This window comes from Arvicanthis niloticus, chromosome 14 (genome assembly GCF_011762505.2).
Source record: "Arvicanthis niloticus isolate mArvNil1 chromosome 14, mArvNil1.pat.X, whole genome shotgun sequence".
Lineage (NCBI taxonomy): Eukaryota > Metazoa > Chordata > Mammalia > Rodentia > Muridae > Arvicanthis > Arvicanthis niloticus.
The window spans coordinates 18,612,498-18,634,847 of record NC_047671.1 but is presented as its reverse complement, the minus strand read 5'-3'; the positions used below and the strand labels follow the sequence as shown (position 1 = coordinate 18,634,847).

The 22,350-nt window shown below is 40.2% G+C and overlaps 1 protein-coding gene across 2 annotated transcripts in view; it reads left to right on the top strand.

Annotated features, from left to right (window-relative positions):
- Mbd2 (methyl-CpG binding domain protein 2) overlaps positions 1 to 22,350 on the top strand; it is a 61,254-nt gene that overhangs the window by 6,413 nt on the left and 32,491 nt on the right. The window contains exons 2-4 of one of the 2 annotated variants that reach the window (XR_013103630.1): positions 6,328 to 6,487; positions 20,501 to 20,638; positions 21,607 to 21,730. Coding sequence is in view for 1 of the 2 variants with exons in the window: in XM_034518050.2 (XP_034373941.1) it covers positions 6,328 to 6,487; positions 20,501 to 20,638 (298 nt within the window). In the remaining variant the exon portion in view is untranslated. The remainder of the gene's footprint in view (positions 1 to 6,327; positions 6,488 to 20,500; positions 20,639 to 21,606; positions 21,731 to 22,350) is intronic. The other variant, XM_034518050.2, reaches the window with a different exon arrangement.

Genomic DNA, 22,350 nt, shown 5'->3' with positions numbered 1-22,350 from the left:
AGACTGGCAGACCACAAATCGCTCTGTCATGATGCCCAGGTGACTGAGACCATTTTGACTATGGCCATGCGCAGGATGGGTTCAGGTGAGATTATTTGGTAACTGATCAGACATGGAGATAGGCATAATGGAAGCAGGGCAGTCATGTACTGGGAGATGTTGTGCACAGGGCGTTTGGATGTGCGTTTTAGAAAAGCTCATGTTTACAGGGGGTGGAGGAGTGACAAGGAGTTGGCCTTAGTCAGCTTTCCTGTCAGTGCACACTGTTCTCTGAAGCAGGGGTGTACATTTTAAGAAAATTGATTTGTCAGTTTTCTGTTGATAGGGTTTGTATTGAAGTACAAAAAGATATTCTAGTTTTCACAATTTAGCCTCAGATAAAACTTGATTTCTTGGGCGGCTTGTTTTTAATATTAAGGTAATCCTTTTTTTGTTTGTTTGTTTTGATATTAACTTAAACTGTAACAATTTAAAATAGCAAAGGGAAAACTTTAAAAATTTAAGGGATTAGAGAAATGGCTTAGTGGTTAGGAGCACTGGCTGCTCCTCCAGGGGATGTAGATTTTATTATTAGAACTCACACGGCACCTCAACTGTCTGTTATTCCAGTTCCAGGAGATAGAAGGGCATTGCATGTATGAGGTACTCGGCAAACATATAGGCAAAATACCCATACAAATAAAATACGTTCAAAAAATAATTTTTTTTTTTAAAGTTGAGGTTTTGGTTAGTTTAAGCTTCTCCATTGTTAAAGTATATGGAAATATTTTGTGTGAGGGTTTTCCTTAATTTCTCAGTAAAGTTCTTCCTGATAGGGGTGGCTAGTGCTATACTTTTGACCATGTTCATCATCAGTGTTACTAGCTCTCTGCCCTCTTAACAATCCCCTCCCTGCCCCTCACAGGCCGCTGCATCTTGTTCCACTGTGGTGACTACCACACTCACAGCTCACCTTGTCAGAAACTGGTGTGAAGAAATGGAAAGTTAGAGGCCATCAGGTCATCAGACTGTGTCCTGCTGTTAGTGAGGGGGCTCAGAGGACAGTTTCAGTTGCACACTGCAGGCTTTGCCGACAGTGGCCCAGCACACTAAGGTTGTCTGGCTCATGCCCTAGTGGTTCCGGGTGAGTTCAGAGAGACACAAAGGCAAGCAGCCCTGAGTACTCTGGTGCATGTTTAAGGTTTCTTCTGCATAAACTTTGTTTTGGATAATTATATTTAAGAATCTTTAAGATGGAGTTAGGTTTAAACAGTTTTGCAGAAATTAAAAAAAACTGGGTTCAAGTGATGTAATGTCCTCATATGAACTGAGAAATCCAACTCCTGACTTTGATTTTTATTTAAATAGTGGGTAAGAGAAATGAAAGGCATGATTGCAAGTTAGCGTAGGAATAGATAGGGGCAGTTGGCAGGGAATTTTTCTCTGTGGTTGAAACTGAAATAGTTTTTTATTACTGGATTAGCTTTGGTCAGAGCAAACTGAAAATGACTAATATCATTCACCAGTCTACTAACATTAAGAAAGCAATGCTGTAAAGTTAAGTTATGAATTGATACTTGTAAAAGTAAAGTTTAATTGACATTATAGAATAGAAGCTTAGTCACTTTGCAAGTCCTAGTATTTCTGAGATGTAGACTGGTAGCAACCATCTTAGAGGGCGATGGGAGTGTAGTCATTGTGTGTGCTCAACCGGGCACTCACAGGGTAGTGTGTGCTCACCCGGGCACTCACAGGGTAGTGTGTGCTCACCCGGGCACTCCCAGGGTAGTGTGTGCTCAGTCAGGCACTCCCAGGGTAGTGTGTGCTCATCCGGGCACTCACAGGGTAGTGTGTGCTCACCCGGGCACTCACAGGGTAGTGTGTGCGCACCCGGGCACTCACAGGGTAGTGTGTGCTCAGTCAGGCACTCACAGGGTAGTGTGTGCTCACCCGGGCATGCACAGGGTAATTTGCTACGATGCAGATGGTGCAAATCTGCTGGGCACGTTTCCTACTTAACTATGCTTGGCTGTCTCCTGTATGTAGAACAGGGTCCCTGGTCTTAAATTCCTGAGACGGCAGATTTACTTTCTTGAAGCATGTTAAAGGACAGTGGCTCGTCCTTCTGATGTTGGCATGGCACAGATCTACCAGATGCCTTGGAGAGTCTGCATTATAGGAGCAAAGCAGAACTTACTGGGCAACACTTGATATTGCTAACAATGAAAACGTGACTTCCACATTTACCCTGTTTGGATTGTATAATTAGTGGAGTTTGTGAGACTTTTAAAAATTGTAATTAGTACTTTATATTTGTCTTTAAAATTAATTAACATAGGAGCTGTTTTAAGATATATTGATCTAGATCATACACTGATAGACTCGGAATTGCTTCTTCTGTGCTAGAGCCTGGCTCTGGGCCCTGTGCTTGCTGGGCAGTACTGTACCCCTGATCTGTGTCTTCAGTCCAGTATAGTCTGGGATTGAGTTCTCAGGTGTGTATGTCTCTTTGGGATCTGAGGAGAGAAGTGTCTAGAGTGTAGCCTCCTTAATGAGTTATCCTCTGTAGATGCGGTGACTCCTCGCTGCTGGCATCTTTTCACGGTGAGTTTTAACACATAGGAAATGCCTCTTGCACATTCAATTTTGAAATTTATTAGTTTTTCCCAAATGTCTTCCCCAAAAGTCCCCAAATGACTTTTGTTTCAGCCACATGCTAAGCACAGTGGTGTTTATCTTTTCGGTAAAAGTTACTGCCTGAATATTTTCAAGTTCTGAAATTAAGTCTATTGAAACAAGGTCCATACTGGATCTCAACTTTTTTATTGAGTTAAAAAGACCTTTAGGAGGATATCTGATTAAGAATTTTCATTTTATTTTTTGGAAAGATATTTTTCTTGTTTTTCTCTGTGTACTGGAGATTTTTTCCCAACATAATATTTTTATTGCTTCTTTGGGGATTTCACATTGTAGACACTGTCACATTCACTTCCCAGTCCTCTCCTGTCCAGTCCCTGCTCTGCCCTGCCCTGCTGACCTCTCTGCCAGCAAAAAAGAAAAAAAAAAATCATTTGTGTTATCTATATACTCACTGGAGCTTGGTCAGACTCTCAGTGGCTCGCCTCCTTTCAGCAGAGCGGAGGCCTTCTCTACCCTGCCGGAAGCCATCGGTTGTGGAGAGCTACTCTTTGTCCTATGGATCCCCTTCCTATATCTGGACTGCCTGGCTGGGCCTCAGTGGAAGAAGATGCTTTTAGTCCTGCTGAGACTGGATGTTCCACGGCAGGGTAGTACCCAAAGGGGGCTTCTTCTTTGAGGAGAAAGGGAAGAAGCAGGGGAGAGAGAGAAATATTTGTAAAGGTGGGACAGGGAGGAGAGGAGGGAGCGAGGGCTTCGATTGGAATGTAGAGTGAATAAATCAAGTAATTAATGAAAACAAACCCGAGGTTCCACGGCTTTCTGTTTAGGCTGTTATTATTTCTTTTGTGTGTGTGTGTGTTTTTGGGGAGTGGGGGTTAGGGGTTATCACTGACATCTTGCATGTTCCTCTTTCTCAACTGTGCGTTGATATCACTGCCAAAGCAGCTCTAGATGCCAGGTGAGCATCCTGTCACTGAGCTGTAGTGTCTACAGTCTTTACTTCTTAAAAGCTACCTAGCTGGGCTTGAGTTCTCTCTCTTGCTTCAGCCTCCACCTAGCTGCGGCCACAGCATGTCTTACTAGGCTTGGCACCCTCCCTCCCTTATTTACTAACCATTTAAAGATAGGTTTTCAGAATGTTCTTTATCAGCCACGAGTTTGGATTGCTAGAGCTACATGGGTATTCTAGCGTAATTAAAACTATAATCATAAATGACTGAGCAATACAATATTTTTATAACTTCAAATTAATTTACATGATATAGTAAGACTTATGTAGTAAAGCTGACTAAACATGATGGTTTTAATTTTAAGATTCATCCCAGAGTGCTGCAAAATAAAACTATATTCTGTCTTACTCAGTTGATAAGGCTTCTTGCTCTCAGAAAGTTACTTTTGTTCAGTGGTTGCCTCTAGATAATGACATTTGAGAGTTTTAGAAAAGGGGGTTTGTAATATTTGATTGTTGGAAGTATTTAAGAATTGAGGAACGATACAGGAATTGTAATCAAACAGTTTCAGAGGATTGCACAATTGTTTTTAATTTGGAATAGAGAGTGACAAGGCTCCCGAGGGGACCATTCAGGTGAGCTTGAAGGATTGGAAAGCTCGTTGACAGGTTTATTCTATCCGGAGACATACATCGGGAAGACTCAAAAGGACATGGCATATTTCAGTGACTGAGTTTAGAACTCAGGGTATCAGAGCTGACAGAAAAGGGTTTGGGAAAAGTCTATTTGAGTGAGAGCTTTTGATGACTTACAGAATTTGAACTCGGTGCTGCATGCGTAGCTGGGAGATGTGGAGCCTGAAGGATTGTTAGTGTCTGTCCAGCTTTGAGGGTTAGGTGCTACATGGGCAGTGATGGATGCCGCTGGCAAAGATGGGAACAACTGATGATGTGGAGGCAGGAGTGAGGTGGGCGCACGTGGCTGGTGGGGATCCTCAAGTTTCGGGCAGGGTTAAGAGTAGCCTGATGGTTGCCTCTGCGGTATTGAGTGAGTTCTTGTAAGTTGCCTGGCTGTGAGCACTCTGTGGCATCCTCTCTTCTTTCCCAGCGTGGATTTTGGTCTGAGCTACTTTATCGTATTCTCTAATGGCCTGGTGGTTGGTGGCTGTAATAGTCATCTGTTGGATGGTGGCTGTAATAGTCATCTGGTGGTTGGTGGCTGTCATAGTCATCTGTTGGATGGTGGCTGTCATAGTCATCTGTTGGATGGTGGCTGTCATAGTCATCTGTTGGATGGTGGCTGTCATAGTCATGTCATCTGTTGGAGGAAACCTGTGTACTTCTAATTGTGTTCCAGGAATGCTTAAGGCAGGGATTGTGGAAGACAATGTTGACGGGGCTTCCAGCTGTCCGGAGTCTGTGCTGACAGGACACGTGCTGTGCTTGGCCTTGAGCCCGAAGTTACTGTCATCCCAAGAAATGCTTTATTGTTTAGTTTTCCAACATTTTAAAAATTCTTGTCTGTTGCACACATTGTGACCACTTCTTGCAAGATTACAGCCTCTTTGAGATGCTTTCTGGAATTCTTAAGAATCCTCCTGCAGACACAGTCACAGTTTGCTCTAGCATAATTATTTGGCTTATAAAATTGCAAGATAAGACTTTTGGGACATTATTCCCCCCCAAAACAGTTTCTTTCAGAATAATGGCATAGAAAGCCTTTTAAGGAAAGTCTGTGCAGTTCTGGCACTTTTATAGTTTTGCATATTCAGTAGTTTTGTTTTTTGTGTGTGTGTGTTTTTTTCGGGTTTTTTTTTTTGCTTACAAGAAGTAAGTTGTTTATTTATCCGACTTCTTTGGGATTAAAGCCCAGGTAGGTACCATCACACCTGGCTAAGAATAAATTATGGTAATTTTATTTATTTTTCTCTCTTTAGATCTCTGTGCTTTTTTATTTTTACTTTTGAAATTGTAACATAATTATATTTCTCCTCTTTCCTCCTTCCAAACCCTCTTTTATACCCTTTTCTGTTCTCTCTCAAATGTATGACCTCTTTTTTCATTAGATGTTATTGCATGTATATACATAGGTATATACATACGTATTTCTAAATATAACCTGCTCAGGTTATTTAAGGCTTATTTAAGATGATTTATCAAAGCGATAGCCACGTCAGAATTGAATAAACAGGTCTGCAGATAGTAATGCTTGTTTTCATTTCAGTTGTTAACTAGTTTTAGTAGGAAACATTTACGTATCAAAATTTGAGTTTCATTTTTTCCTATTATAGATATTAAAAGCCTTTGCCAGATTATGTGGATTCCAAATGTGTATGTTTTAAATTAGCTACTAATGTTAAAAGTTTCTGAGCTGTTGACTTTGTATATAAACCAGTGTTTTCAAAGGACAGTTTGGAAGGAAGTTGGTGAGGATGAAGACTCTTGCAGGGCATGTGCTGGGCTGTGCGTGTGGCTGTGCTCAGTTCTCAGCAGTTAGCTGAGTGTTCAGTAGAAGGATAATCTGTAGCAGCCTCTGCAGTGCCTTCCAGTTAAGTGATACATTATGTTTTTTTTCAGAAAGTTAAGGAGTTCCTTCAAAACTTGTAATAATTCCAAAATTAAACCAACCCCCTACAATTATAATGTGTAACAAGTGAAGACAGATTACTGTTAGGAAGGTTATGTAGGGATCCATTTAAAAAGATTATATAGAAGCTACTAATATTTCCCTTTGTACAATTAAACATATTTTCTTCTAGTCCAAGTGGTAAGAAGTTCAGAAGTAAACCTCAGCTGGCAAGATACCTGGGAAATGCTGTTGACCTTAGCAGTTTTGACTTCAGGACTGGCAAGATGATGCCTAGTAAATTACAGAAGAACAAACAGAGACTTCGGAATGATCCTCTCAATCAGAACAAGGTTGGTAAATGTACTGGCAGCACTGACATGCTCTTCCTAGGCTCTCCACATGTGCTTCATGTTGTGATTAGTTTTTTGAGATCTTGGTTGTCTGAGTGTCTCTATCCACTATAGCCTTTGAAAACTTACAAGTGGGACTTATTTTTCTATATTTTGAAGTGCTTGCATAGGAAAAGTATAAGTAATTGTGCATAGTAGAAAACAGTATTTCAGTATGTCACTAGGTCAACATGGACAACATACTTTGTGATTTTTTTTTTTTTTCTTTTAGTTTTTCTTTTTTTTCCCCCAAGACAGGGTTGCTCTGTGTAGCCCTGGCTAGTCTGAAACTCACTCTGTAGACCAGGCTGGCCTGTAACTCAAAAGATATCCTTGCTTAGGCCTCCCAAGTGTTGGGATTAAAGGCATGCACCACCACCATCTATCAGGCTTGTGGTTTTCTTAAAATACTTTTTTTCTACTTCCTAAAAAGAGGCAACATTACCACGAAGTGTATAATTGCATAGTCAGTGCAGAAGTTGTGCCTTTGATGGTGGTGATGATACCTACTTGTAGACATCACTGCTCTAGCAGACTTTTTACTAGCACTTAATTTTTTTGACCTCCTTGGTTGACTGTTCTATAGCAACATAAACAAGTCACATTTGAATATGTTAATTTAATTTGGTTAAAGGTTTAGAATCTTTTTTGAAAAAAGCTTCTGCTCGTCCGAGGACAGCTGACCATGTATGACCCACAGCTAACTCATTGCCTCACATGGTTCTTCGAGGTATGTTCTCACCTTAGTACTGAGATAGGAGCTGAGGTGGAAGTCACTTCAGGTGTCTCGATGATTTCAATGACTTTGTTATCAGTGTAAAAGGTTTTCATTTCTCTACATTTTAGGAGTCTGTGTGTTACCATCAGCACTCTCGATCACTCTTGTGAAAATACAGGGTGAAAAGTGGAGATATTTCTTAGGATCTGACTGCTGCCAGGATCTGATCTGGCCCGGCCAGACCCTCGGGTGCAGCAGTCATTCAGGAAGCAGGCAGGCATGGGCTTGGTGAACTGGCTATGCTGGGTATTAGATGCCATAGTCATACACAGCTTTCTTAGCCTCTGAAGGCCTGAGGTCTTTGTAGAATTGGGCAATAAAACTCTCATAGCTTTATCGTGAAAAAACATAGTGGGAATTTACATAAAAACATTTAGCAAATTTTGACCCATGCTATTTTTCTTTTTCCCCCTGCCCCCCAAACTGCCCTTTCCTTCCTTAAGGGTCAGCCACCTTTCTTAGCACCAAGCCATCCTGCTTAACAAGGTGGCCAGTGTAGTCTGGCTCAAGCCCCTTTCCTCCTCATTTTTTCTGTTTGTTTTTGTTTGGAATACACAAATGCACACACACACACACACCATGTTCATATGTGTAGAATATATACATGTACATAACAATTAAATTTTTCTAAAACTGCCACTTTAAAACTAGTCATAGCGCCTCCTGCATAGCTACAGAAGGACTTAAATATTTATGAAATGAAGAGAGTGCTTTGAAATTACCCTGCTGTTCCCAGAATCACAGTTTAGCCTCATTTAATGTAATTTGAAGCTTTCCGTCCTGACAGTTATGGTTCGTTAAAATCCAAACACTAATTGGTCTCTAGTTTGTATGCACCTCTCTGCTCTAGCCGCTCTGGACCGCTCTTCACCCTGCAGCATGGCATGCGCTTGCTTTCAGGATCTGCTTGCTTCTGTGCTGTTTCCTCTGCTTGGAATGTGCTTCCCCTCCCCTCACCTGGTGACCTCCTCAGCTGAGGCTCAGCTTCATTGCCTGCATATCTGGGAATCGTGTCCCTTCTTCCATGATGATCATGTGTTTGTGGTTGTGCTTCAGCTAGACTGTGAGCTCCGTGAGAGCAAGGACTCTCTTTGTTTTGTTTTTGCTTTTGCTTTTGTTTGTATAGTTGCTGCAAACCTTGCATGTAGTAGCTGATTAAATAAATACTGCTTCACTTTCCATCTGATTTGAGAAGGGTATAGTGGGAATAAATGCTTGTTCAATAAATTCATACAACACACATGTGCAAGTGCCTTTTGTTTTCATTGTTTTCTGACTATATGAAGTTTGTGCTGCCTGCTCTTACCTTGACCTGATTTTTGTTTTAGGTAAGTAACCACAGCAAGAAGGCTTGCTTTGGGAGTAACACTAGCATTACAAGCAGAAAAGTTTTGTAGTAAAGTTAGCTAAATGAAGTTGTTTTTCATGACAGTACTGGGAATGCCAAGTGGCTGACAGGAATCTCTATGTAGTAAGCTTGGTCAAAGTCAATTATTCATTGGGATTTTTTTTCTTTTAAGTTTTTTAAAAAAGTTTTTCTCCCTAGAACTGGGGATATAGTCAACAAGTAAGGTTTTAAACAGGATTGACCAACTATAAGTTGATCTTGATGTATATCTTCTATATTATTGCTAATGAATGCTATTTTTAAGTGTAATTAGAAAGGCCCCTTTGAAAATCTGTGAGAGTGCCTTTGCATTAACACACTGCAGGTTTTGTACTTGTTTTTGCTTTTCTCAAATTTAGTCTTAATCTAACCCCAAAGTTGATTGCATTCTTGATTTGATTACACTTTAATGATTTTTCTTGCTGCTGCTATAATTATTTGCAGGCAACCCCATCTCTCAAGGTGATAAAATAGATCTGAAATACCAAGTAGGTTACTGAAGATCTCACTAGGGTTAATGGGAGCAGGTGGCTCAGTAAAATGAAAGTGTCCACGTGAGTGTGATGCCGTCATAGCAATCTGATCACAGTGGACTTTCTGGGATTGAATTCTGTTAGCTTTAGCCACACATGTGGCCAATATGTAGCTGCATATGCTTGGTGTTCTTGGACAGTACAGGTCTAGAATGAAAAGGCAAAATCTTAGCTTCAAATACAATTTTTTTTTTTTTTGCGTGTGTGCTCACATCACACACATTTAGACTTTTAAGAGATGTTTCAAGGTTTCAGAGATAGGATTTGACATTTTAAGGAGGCAGTAGAGACATATGGTAATTTTGGGTGGGTGAGATGGCTAAGCAGTTGAAGGCCCTTGCTGCCAAGTCTGATATGAGTTCCATTTCGATGACCCATGTAAAGATGGGCACGCACACACACACACACACACACACACACACACACACACACACACACACGGGGAGAGGGAGGGAGGCTGGGAGGAGAGAGTAAATATAAAAAATTTAAAACTAAGATAACTAGGATGAGCTCCATTAGGTTGTGAATGCAGAACATGTTTAGGGAACTTGAAACTTGATTCTGTTAAAAAAAAGAGTCTACATTAAACTGAATTCCTTATGTTTCTTATTTTAATACTACAATATTAATGTAGTATTATAATGAAGCTACACAACTGAAGATGCAAATGTCCTGACGTTGATGGCCGGTGATATATTTTGCAAGTTGCTTACAATAAACATTGTATGGCATAAGTCTCTCTGAGTTAAACTTGACAGCACTGCCACAACCTTAGAAGGACACAGCTCTGTGACTGTCCTGTTCCTCTGGGTGAGGTCAGGTCTATGTCAGATTTGCCATTCTTTTTTCATGGGTTATCTCATGTAGTATGTATAGTCAGTTTGTCATTGGTCACACAGGTGTAAACTTGGATTATGTAAGACTGACTGTATCCTAGATTTACAGATACATGCTGCTGGTACTTGTTTCAGTTATCCTCACAAAATAATAAAAATTACATTTGATAGTAGTGTAACTTGGGGGCAATTACTGTGTAGTGTGAAAAACTCCTAAGTTAGTGGATGGTTTGCCTTTGGGTTTAGATAGTATGCAGTATGGAGAAGAATAAAGTATGCAGAGTTGGAAACGGGGTGAAGCTAGAAGTAGGCATAGTGCTAGCTGGGCTGTTTTAGTTCAGACGCTGGTGGCCCTAAGTTAATGCTGTAGCAGGAGGCCTGGAAGGGGAGAACCGAGAGAAAGAAGGAGATGTAAGTACCTGCTGCTCACAGGGACGGACAGAAAATGGATGCTCTCTACAGTTGCGGCCGTGGTCCCTGCTGTAGCTCGGGTGGGTGGAGTTTGTCTCCTAGAAGTCGTTGTCTGGAGATGTGGCCCTCAGAACTGTGGTTTTGAAGTGGATGAACTGTTGATGGGGAGGCCCAGTGGAAAGTGATTAAGTCATAGGGTTCCACCTTCATACTGGATAATCACCACCCTTGTGGGGAATCCACCCTTGTGGAGCATGGTGGAGCGTGGGTTTTTCAGGCCTTCCAATAGCAGTGGGTTGTTAGAAAAACATCAAGCTGAGCCTTTCCCTGGTCTCTTGCTTCTCTGTTTGCATAGCCTGTCCCTTCTGCTTGTAGACTGCTGCTCTGACCTGCTTTAGTAGTCAAGGTCTCCTCACCAGGATGCTGGCACCATGCTGTCTAGCTAAATAAAGCCCTAAATTGCCTGAGCCCTAAGTATTTTGCTTACCAACAAGTTGATTCTTTGAGGAAACAGGTCAGCTGTTGAAGGGTTGACCAGGGCAAGATAAAATTTTACTGAGTTTGACATTCTAATTACATTTCTTTTTGAGACAGGGTGTTTCTACGTAACTCCACTGTCCTGGGACTCACTATTTAGCTCAGGCTAGCCTTGAACACACAGAGATCCTTTTGCCTATGATTACTGGGTACTAAGATTAAAGGGAGCAAATAGCATGTGAAGCTTTAATTAACTTCTAAGCACTAGGTTTTGTGGGGACAGAAGCCAGATTGAATTGTAACATGAAAGATAAAATTGGTCAGTGATGTGTTTATAAAAAGATAAAGAGATAAAGAGAGTATGTTCTGTGGGTGTGTAGAGAGGTATGGGGGAGGGGGATGTCTCAGCGGGCCCATGCAGAGGCATCTCTTCCCCCTGAGGGACCAGTCACACACCGGTATAGTATAGAATAGAGTTTATTCAGGGCATGGGGAGGGGGGCGAGGAGGGGTAGTTAGAGGCAGGTAGAGAGAGGGGAAAGGGAGAGAGAGGAGGAGGGATTGGGGGAGGGGGAAAGGGAGGGGGAGAGGAGAGGAGAAGCAGAGGAGTGGAGGCTGGTCATGAGCACGTGGAAAGAGGAGGAAGGTAAGGAGGAAGGGTTGAGGGGGCAAGGAGAAGCAAGAGGCAAGAGAGGAACAAGAGATCAAGAGAGAGGAGGGGGCAAGCGGCCCCTTTATAGTAGGCCAGGCCTACCTGGCAGTTGCAAGGTAACTGGGGGTGGAGTTTAGACAGAATGTTAACAGCAAGGACAGTTATTCCAGTAAATGTTCATAGGTAAGGTTGAGAGTCACTGAATGAGAGATGAAAGAGACGACACTTCATTTGAACTCTGTGTCATGTCAAAGATTGGAATGGTTAAAATATGGATCATGAGAGAGAAGAAATTGTGGAGGTCAGAAAAGTTAAATGTGTTTGCAGATGTCAAGACCGTGGAACTATGCTAGTTAGGGAAGAGTGTGAAACTCACAGGCAACTAAGGAAAAGGGATAGTCAATTGATGGAGATTTGGGGGTCAGAAGAGGCAAAGGGCAGCTCTGAGTTGTGAGCTGCAGACCGGAGATATGCATTAGAGACTCAGATGCTTCATTGCGATCTGGAGATAGAGTTGCTGCTTTTGACACACGCGTAACTAATGGCAGGTAAGTGAGGTTGGCCAGGGACGGATGGAGGTCCTTAAAAGTGAGGACAGAATTTGGGCAGAAAAAGACAAAGTGTAATGAGAGAATATGGTGAGGGGGGGAATATGGAGGAGCCAGATGCTGGGGTCTTTAAAGAAGCTGCTCCTCTGGAGGGAAAAACAATGGAGAAAGTCTAGAAAGCAGTAGGGAGAGGAGAAAACTCCTTCCCAGTCCCTAGATACATTGTCTTAAGGGGTCAGAGAAAGGGGCCCCAAGGCTTATGTCTGTAACTTCCATAAAGATGAATGGAGATATGTGCCCCAACACAAGCACACCCCCAAAAATAATAAACATAATTTAAAAATTAAACGAGCTCTGGGTGTAGCTCAGGGATAGAGTTTAGAAATTATTTTGTTTATGTTAGTAAACTGAAAAAAAATCTTCCTTTTCATGACAAGAATTTTGATGCAGATCTTACAGATTACATTTAATTATGTTATTTTCATTTAGTACTCTTAAACTCAAGACAAAATAAGATTACTCTGGCTAGGGCTGTTCAGTGCAGGGCTGAATGTGTAACGGCATTTTGGCTCCAATTAGCCTATTGGAAAGAATTTTCAAAGTTGGGGCAAGCATGATTCTAAGTTTGTGAGTCCTGTAGAAGAAGTCCCAGGAGGTTATATTTGAGGGAGGGCGCTAAGGTAATTCATCAGTTAAAATACTAAGTGCAATGCAGTGAGCTAAGTACAGCAGAGGTGGCTGAATGTTGATGACAAGTGTCTCTGCTGGTAAGTTTTAGATGAGTTGTGAATGGCAAGTGGCCGTTCTTCAATAACTTGAGAGAAAAGCATTCTGTGAGAGCAAAGAGCGTGTGCAAAATCTCTAGATGCATCAGTATGTGAGGACAGAAAGGAGGAGGTGTTGGACTGGACCAAGCAGGACAGTGGAACCCAGATGAGGATGAAGAAGAAGATTGCTCATAGCTGATGCCAGCACAGGGTAATGCCTGAAAGCCCAGACTGCTAAAGAATGTATTATAGAAGAACAGAAACAGGCCAGGGTCTGAGTTGGGATCTGTTAAGACTATTGTACTTATCCAGACAGGTCATGATGACTTAGGCAGTGCTTGTGTTATGAATAAAAGAAAAATAAGAGGCAGCAGAGAAAACTGGTGGTGTTTTTTTGTTTGTTTGGTTTTTTTTTTTTTTTTTTTTTTTTGTTCAAAGAGTTTATGGTTTTATGTGTACAGAAACATCCTTAATAAATGGGTAAAGGCTATTTACTCTAGTGAATGAAGTTAGCTATTATTAGAAGCATTCCATCTTTACTGATAATTTGAGTTATATATTTAGAAATTTGGGAGTAATAATAATAGTAATAATAAATAACTCAAATTATAAGCTTGCTGCTAAGAGCAGTTTGATCAGTAAAGTGTTAGTTCTATCCAACTTTTGGGGTTCACATGTATGCCACTGTGGTAGACACTTTCTGAGAGCACCTGGACTTGGATTTCACATTAATAATGGAGGTAGATTTAAGGGTACAGCTGTGTGTCATGATATTCATGTGGTTATTTGGCTCCTCATTCCCACTAATGATTTCATTAAATTTTATAGGTCCTGAAGGGTTAGTGCAGGTTTGCAGACCTTGAATCCTGGGTCATTATGGCACACAGAATGCACTCGTGTGACTTTCCACAGTTGTGGAAACCCATGCCAAACAATGTTATATTCCGTGGAGCCAGGGCTATAGGGAGTTGGAAACTGACATGGGTTCTGGGAACTGAACCTGGGTCCTGCAAGAGCAGTAAACACTCTTAATTGCTGAGCCATCTCTACATCCTTTGTGTGTGTGTGTATGTGTGTGTGTTAGTATGCATGTGTGCCTGCCTGCCTGCCTACAGTGTTTATGTGTGCCATATGTATGCAAGAGCCCATAGAGGTCAGAAGAGAGTGTTGGATCCCTTGAAACCGGGGTTACAAGTGTTTGTGAGTCACCATTTGGATGCTGGGAACTGATCCTGGGTTCTGCAAAAATAACATGCACAAGAGCCATCTTTACGGACCCTGTACATACTTTAAAAAAGCTATGATGGATTGCGAGACAGCTTGCATTGTAGGTGTTTGATTTTGTGAAATTTGAAATTGCTATTTGAAGATAGCCTTGATTTCACTCAAGCACACTCAAGATACAGGTATCCAGGAAAACCTTAAAAGGTTACTTGTATAAGTTTTGAAAGCATACCCAGTATTGTATTAATGCAAAAAAGGCTGCTGTTTATTCAGAATTTATTTGCCAAGACAATTACAAACTATTTTACTGATGGTCTTCATCTCTCTGCCTTCTGTCAGGTAAACTCTAAGGCAAGGATTGTTTATAAATGACATTTTCAGCTTCTGGTTAGGACCCAGCACACAGTAGACACGGTCTTTGTTCAATGATTGGCTAAGACTATCAGTGTCATTATCACGTGCCATTTTATTTGATCTGTAGAAGAGTCTTGTGCAATAATTATCCTGATTAACACATAAGGAAATTTTCCATAGTCGCAGGGAATGTTTGCTTCCCAATTGGGATATAAATATCTCGGAACACGTTGTGTACTCAGAGCTACAGAATTAATGTGGTACATGAATGATACTTTACAATGTCAGTTATAAATGAACAGTTCGGGTAAGGAGAGAAAAAAAATTTCACCCTGTGATATGGTAAAATTTTAAAGTGAAAAGTTATCATCAGTTTTAAAGTATAACCTTTGGTTATAGAATCTATATGGGGTTGAGCTATCTTTCATAAAGCTTTTCTCCAAACCTGACTGACAGGGCTGGAGATGGATCCTCCTGCTCTTGTATAGGAGCAGGGTTCAGTTCCCAGCGCCTGCAAGGCGGCTCACAACTACTTTGTAACTGCAGTTGCTGATACTCTCTTTAGGCTTCTGTAGGCAATATAACCAAGCGATGCACACATATACATGCAGGCAAAACATTTATACACATAAAATAAAAGATAAATTTTAAAACTCTGTCTAAAGAAGGTGATACTTAGAGTCTAAGTCATTATGCATGTCTATTTTTCATGGATATCTATCTGTTAGACTTCTTGTGGGGTTGGGGTCAAACCCAGGGCTTTCCACATGGGCACTATGCAGGCACTTTCCCACAGAGCCACACCCATGCTCTACACACATGACTTGGAAGGAACTGATCTCAGCAGATCTTTGAAGTCTGTATGCTTTCCTTCAGCTCATCTCTGAAGATAGCAGTGATGGTTTTTTTTTTCCTCCACACTTTCCTCTGTCACCAACCTTTCGTTTTTAGAGACAAGCATATGTCTCACTTGTTTTTGCAATATTAGAATGGCATTACATGCTGTGTTGTCAATAGAGGAACAGTTGGAAATACTGGATTGAGAAATGAATCACTTGGTAACAACTTTTCCCACAAATAAAACTCTGCTTTGAACAAAATGTAGGGAACTTTATGTATCTGTCTACTGATTATTAAGTATTTTTTGATGGCTTACTGTGACATTTTAAACATGAACTCTGTTAAAAGCAGTTCAAGGGCTGAGTCACAGGAAGAATTTATTTTCTCCGTCATGTGACCAGGACTTTGCAGTGTCACCTCCTCTAGAAGAAAGGGAATGAGAGTAGAATTGATGTTAACGGTTAGTAATTCTTATTGAAGAACATGAAGCTATTTAAAACTTCTTCCAGTCAGGCATGAGTGAGTGTGCCTATAATCCAGGTACTTGAGAGGGTGAGGCAGGAGGATCATTTGAGATGAGGAGTTGGGAGGCCAGCCTAGGGAATATAGCAAGAACCTATTTCAAAAGCAAGAAGTAGAAAAGGCCCCACCAACTTTGTCTTGAGCTGTATCTCATAACTGAAGTTAAATATGTTCAGTAGTTGTTTTAAAATTGTAATATACTATGTTGGGTAAATCAGAGTATTTTTTTTAAAAAACATCCTTGAGAGCTTTATATGATCACAGGAAGTAGAAAAATATCACTATCAGATAAAATGCTAATTGTTTATTAATATTAAAAATTACTGATAAAATATCAGCAAAGATTTTTCAAGTCTGAAGTTTGAAATGACTTTGGAAATGAAATTTTTGATTCAAAAGAAACAAATAAAATGTAGGCTGCTGACAGGTTCACTCATGCTTAAAGGATTGATGGCTTCTTAGTTCGTTACAGTGTAACTAGGCAGAACCGCTGACAGTTGCATTTGTAATGATACATTAGGTAGAACACAGACTGCTGTCAGCTTTAGAGTGCAGTGAGCTGCCTGTGTTTCCAACATTCTGAGGAGGCAGGGAGAGAAACAACTGGCAGGTTTATAGACCAGTTCTATAAACTGTGTGGCTCAGTGAAGTGTCCCTTGGTATTGAGAGCCATCCCCTCCCCAGTCACACTTACTGCATGGACCATAAGTCTTACGTTACCCGAATTTGTGGAAAGCCATTGAAGAAAGTGAAAGAAAAAAAAAGTCTGCTTATTTAACAGGACACATTTTTAGAATTTTAAAGTTCTTGAGGGCTGGGCTGGTTTCTAATATTGCAGTGAGTTTTCTGGTTTAGTTTGTAATGTAAAGGAACTTCAGTTTTTGGAGATAGATATATATAGGATTTCAGTTTTGTGAGCAGCTATAATCCTGCTTCATGCCCAGGTGATGGTTGTTTATAATACCCAAGCTTCTAGAAGAGTGCCAGTGGTCTCGGCAAACTCAGGTAATGGGTAGCCCTGAGTTAAGTGACTCTTTGGCAGTCCTTAGGGGAGAGTAACAATGCAGTTTACTGGTTCTGTGAGCTTCTAGGAAGCCAGTCAGTCTACTCTACAGGTTGCCCTTGAGAATGTTATAGAATACAAAATTGTCACGTTTGTTAGCTATTTAAAAGGAAAAAAGTGTTAAAAAGGTTGAGTGAAATCAAGAGAAGAATGATGAGGTGCATTCTTTAATATCTCTTACTCTGTGCACTTGTCTTCCTTATGAATTAGAGCAGGGGCAGGGGTGTGGTGCTGGGGAGATGGCTCAGAGGTTAAGAGCACTGACTGCTCTTCCAGAGGTCCTGAGTTCAGTTCTCAGCAACCACATGGTGGCTCACAGCCATCTGTAATGGGATCTGATGCTCCGTGCAGATAGAACACCCATGTTCTATAAATAAATAAGTCTTTAAAAAAATAAAAGAATTAGATTGGGATTTTTTTAAGATTAACCACCTCACTAGACAGTGAAACCTAAAAATATATCTTGAATATTTTAGCCAACTCTTTGCATTTTTCTCTATTGATCCAAGAGCATAACTATATACAGAAATACCTTAACATTTTTAATATTAATAACTTCATATGTTTCATATGTCCAGTGTTTGGGGATTTAAGACTCATAGTGAAGAATAATAGTATATGATACACTTAATGGCAGCAGTTGTTTTCCTTAAGAATTAGGTTAGGATTCTTTAAGAGTGAACATTGACCTTGAGTGACTTTGTTTAAGGCTCCAAAGGTTCTAAATGATGCAAACCAGAACTGTTTGATGTCTTATATGCATCACAATGTTACTGAGGGAGTTTAAAAAAAAAATGCACACACCTAGTACTCAAGAAAAAGAGCACTAACCCTGTCTACCTTTAATCTCAGTGCTAGGAAGGCAGACAGGAAGATTGGTTCTTTCTGGCCAGTTGGTCTAGCCACATTGGTAAACTTCAGGTTTGGTGAGACACCTTGTCTATAAAAGTAAGGAGGAGAGACACCTGACACCAACCTATGGCCTCTATACATAGACACACATATGCATGCATAGCTACACCAAATGTGCATAGACAAGCACATGCATACACACAAAAGCACAGTCCTGAGCCCCATTAAATAACAACAACAACAACAACAATGATAATAAAATTCCATGTGTATATGCTCATGTGCATGTGTGGGGGCATTCCTATTTTATGGCATGTGTAGGAGTCAAAGGACAATGTGTGGGATTAAATTCTCTCCTTCCATCATGGGTTAAACTCAGCCACAAGCTCCTTTATCCAATGAGCCATCTTGCTGGACCAAGCTGCATACTTTCTAAAGGTGGCATCCTTAGATGATTATTTTTCAGCCAGTTCATTGAATTTGCACAGTTATAGATTATTAAGATAAAGCTAAGTGCTAGAAACTCCTGTTGTGATAGTTATTTGAAATAAGTCTATCTTGAGGATAAACATATCCATTGGGGGAAGTTGAGATGAAAGAATGACAAGAATGCACAGTACGCACAACAGAGAAGTGTTTGCTGTGGCCAAAGGAGAGGCATATTTATAATGGACCTCACTATTACTAAAGATGTCATAGCTGCCTGTCTCAGCTGCCAGGTGATACTTACCTGCTAGGCTTGCTGCCCTTCAGGTAGTGGCCACAGACTCCATGCCTGTGCAGCTCAGACAGTTCACGCAAATGTGAGTTGTCCAGGAATGTCAGAGGACATCTTGCACCTCTAGTGGGCAACTGTGACAAATGATTCCTGCCTGTTACCCAGCCAGGCCAGCCAGCCATTTCTTCATCATTTCATGTCTGAGAGAAGCTAGAAGAATGGGTTTCATACCAGACTCCACCCTTAATCTACTAAAGACCCTGAAAAACTGTCAGCACACATACATAATTAGACTCGGACTACCTGCCATCAAGAAGGGATCTTTCTTTAGAGCAGTGGTTCTCCAAATGTGACCACCAGCATCCTTCACCAGTGGAGACCTTAAATTGATGCCAATTCCCTGGCTCCAACCTAGTGGATCAGAAGCTCTGGAGATGGGCCTAGCATCCTCTGCTAACAAGCAGGGTGATTCCAGCGTGACCTCAGATTTGAGGCCCGCTCTTTGGCAGTATGGAATTTCGCATTACATTTCTGCATGATGATAGTTAAGACATAAGCCCGTCAAGTATAAGGCCATGAATATATCTCTACATAGAAATGTCAGATATGTGGATTAGTTCCGTGTATGGCTTTTTATATCTTTTGTTAGAATCAAAATATCAATTAAATTTTTGTTATCTTTGCATTGGATATTGCAAATGACATTACTGGGAGTTCTGTTATACAATTTGGCCTCACTAAAACATGTTTGACATGTTATTTACTGGATGATTCAAATTTGATAAAGACTTTCCAAAGCTTTGATTTCAAATCTTACCAAAAGCATGACATGTAAGAGGTGGAGAATAAATAATGCCTCTAGGCTGGGTTTGTGCCCATCATAGGCAGCCTGAGCTATGTAATGGGTTTCTATTTCAGCATGGATTATGTGGTGAGTCTGCCTTAGCAAACAAAGCAGAAATGCAGGGTAGTTATCCTTTACACAAGGGTTTTGGCCTGTGTGTTTTTTCAGATTTTAGAGTATCTCCACATATGTATAGGTATATACATATATACATTCATGTGTGTGTGTATATATATATATATATATATATATACATACACACACACACACACATACATACACATACATACACACACACACACATACACTCCACATTAGGTAGTGTTCACTTGGTGGTCAGACCCAAGTTGGTGCATGCAGTCTATAGGTTTTCATGTGTATACACCTTATACATGTACAGAGAAAATTTTATTTACTACATTTTAGGAGACTTTACTTTTTTTTTTATCATAGGTGCTCAATTTCTGATGTTTTAATTTAGGCATGTCTCTCATTTTATAAACATTTTCAAAAATGAATTCTGTTGACTAGAATCCATTCTTTAATGTGATTCTATGTTAAGTGTGGTCTCACTGCCAATCGAGTTAAGTTCTAATGCTCACTTATTTAATGTTAATGAGTGTCCCTATTAGAATGTAGAAATAATTGTCATCCTGATGGCTGTCTTAAAGTTCTTATTATTCCTCAGATATATTCATTTAAATGTCCTTAGTACTCTGCTAATCAGATAATATCATACAAAGAATTAAAGGTGCACCTAACTTATGAAAAAAGTTAATACACAATAAAGTGTTTAACATGCAACTTTAGAGAGACTGGAGAGATGGCTCAGCAGTTAAGAGCCCATGTTGCTCTTGTAGAGGCCCTGAGTTCAGTTCTCAGCACCCACAACAGCAGCTCACAACCTGTAACTCCAGGTCCAGGTCATCTCAATGCCTCTTTGACCATTTCATGCATTTTTATGCATGTGGTGCACATACACAGACTCAGGCATATATACATATAGAATAAATACATAAATTAAACAATTTATGTCTCTTTAGAATATTTAACGCGCTGACACTGAAGTTGGAATAATCTTATTTAAAGTTATGGATTTTGAATTTAAAAAGGTATTGATCCAATTTTGTTTTCCCATAAATGTTAATGAAAACACATTTCTATTCCAGGGTAAACCAGACCTGAACACAACATTGCCAATTAGACAAACTGCATCAATTTTCAAGCAACCAGTAACCAAAGTCACGAACCACCCAAACAATAAAGTGAAGTCAGACCCACAGCGGATGAATGATCAACCACGTCAGGTAAGGAGCTCATTTGTCCTTCAGGCAGAGTTTTCAGAAAATCCTGGTGTTTTTATCAGGCATAATGCAGGTAAATTCTGGTTAAGTTGGAATGCATATGGAAAAAAGTTTTATGTCCAGTCCAATTATAGAGAATAACCATAATAAAACAGGACTTAATAAAATACTTTAAAAGTTAATTAAAGTGAATTGAAGTAATATTATTGGTAACAGTTTTATTTTTTCTGTGTTATAATATTCCTCAGGCTTGGTTGTACTAATCTTAGTTTCTTAAATATTATTTTTCTAGGGATAGTATTAACTAGAAGGCTGAATCATGAAGCTTGTGTTGTATTTGGTTTGAAAACATTTTCTGTTATTTGGAAGTTGCTTTTTTATTTTCCCTTTTGATTCTGATTTTTAATTTCGAGGAATCTATCTCATACCTTTTGAAAAACTGAATTAGATACAGATTGCTAGTTTGGGTATTTTACTGTGAGTTTCGTTTTTGTATAAGTTCAATGCAGTTTTCTCTTCCTTTATTTCTTCAACTTATATCCACCAGAAACTTTTCTTAGTATTATCTGAAAGGCTTCCCTGGTGCTTAACAAGGTCACACAGCCAGGGATGACTGCATAGCCTTCCAGATGGCTCTGCTGACTCCTCCCTCTCGTGGTCAGAAGTTAGGCACTCCATGAACTTCAGTCACAGCTGGGATGAGAAGGTGGAGGGAGAAACTGTATTTCTTCTCTTTTCTCTGTTCCTCCCACTTTTGGGCTAGAAGCCCTGACTGGCCTACAATGAGTATCTTTTGCTTGAATAGTCTCCACTCCATCTTGTCATTTGATTTGTTTTTCACTAGTCCTCAAGTATTTCATCTTCACATTTCACAAAGGACTGGGCCAAGCCCCTCAGACATTTGCTCTAGAAGAAACTACAGAAAAAAAAAATTAGTTCCCACATCCTCTGCAGTGTTTTTTCCTCTTCAGGTGAGCCAGGAAAACAGAAGATGTTTGGAGCCACATTGGATCAGCATCTTGCTATAGATGTCTCAAGATTTGAAGTTCTAAACTTGCTTTACTGTTGGTCCCCAAGAGATTCAACAGGGGCCATGTAAGTGTATCACATCAAGTATAAAAGATGCGTACCTGCATGTGCCATTAGGTTCTTGTCAACACAGAGGTTTTCTTTGGGCCATTCAGCTTTCTGTGCGAGGCTTTGCCCTTGTTTGACTCCCACATGTAGTGTAAACACACAGCTGCTGGTGTTAGTGTGTTCAGTTCGCTTCAACACAGAAGGGACTCTACCATCATGACCTCTGTTTTTATCAAGCTGTTCTCTGGTTGCGTTCTTTCATAGATACTCTACATAGTCATGAATCTGTCCTATGGCTTTTTGATGTTTTAAAATTTGTTTCCTCCAAAGATTTTTATTATTCAAAAATTTTGAAAAAGTTTGTAACTGAGTAAAAATTTTCCCAAGCCCCAAAAGACTGTGGTAGAATCTAACCTCCACTGATCCTATCTGCATGGGAAATTGGAGTTGTCCTGTTGAGAACAGGTTTTATTTGATGGATTCTTTACTCATCTTCTCTTTGCTAGGTCATTCTCAATGTTGTGTATAAACTTGTGGGCTTTATTTAAAGACTAGTTGTTTGACATTTTGGTCATTTTAACAGTAATTTTATTATTTACTAGACCTGAATGCACTCACAGATTGTAAAAGCTGGGGTA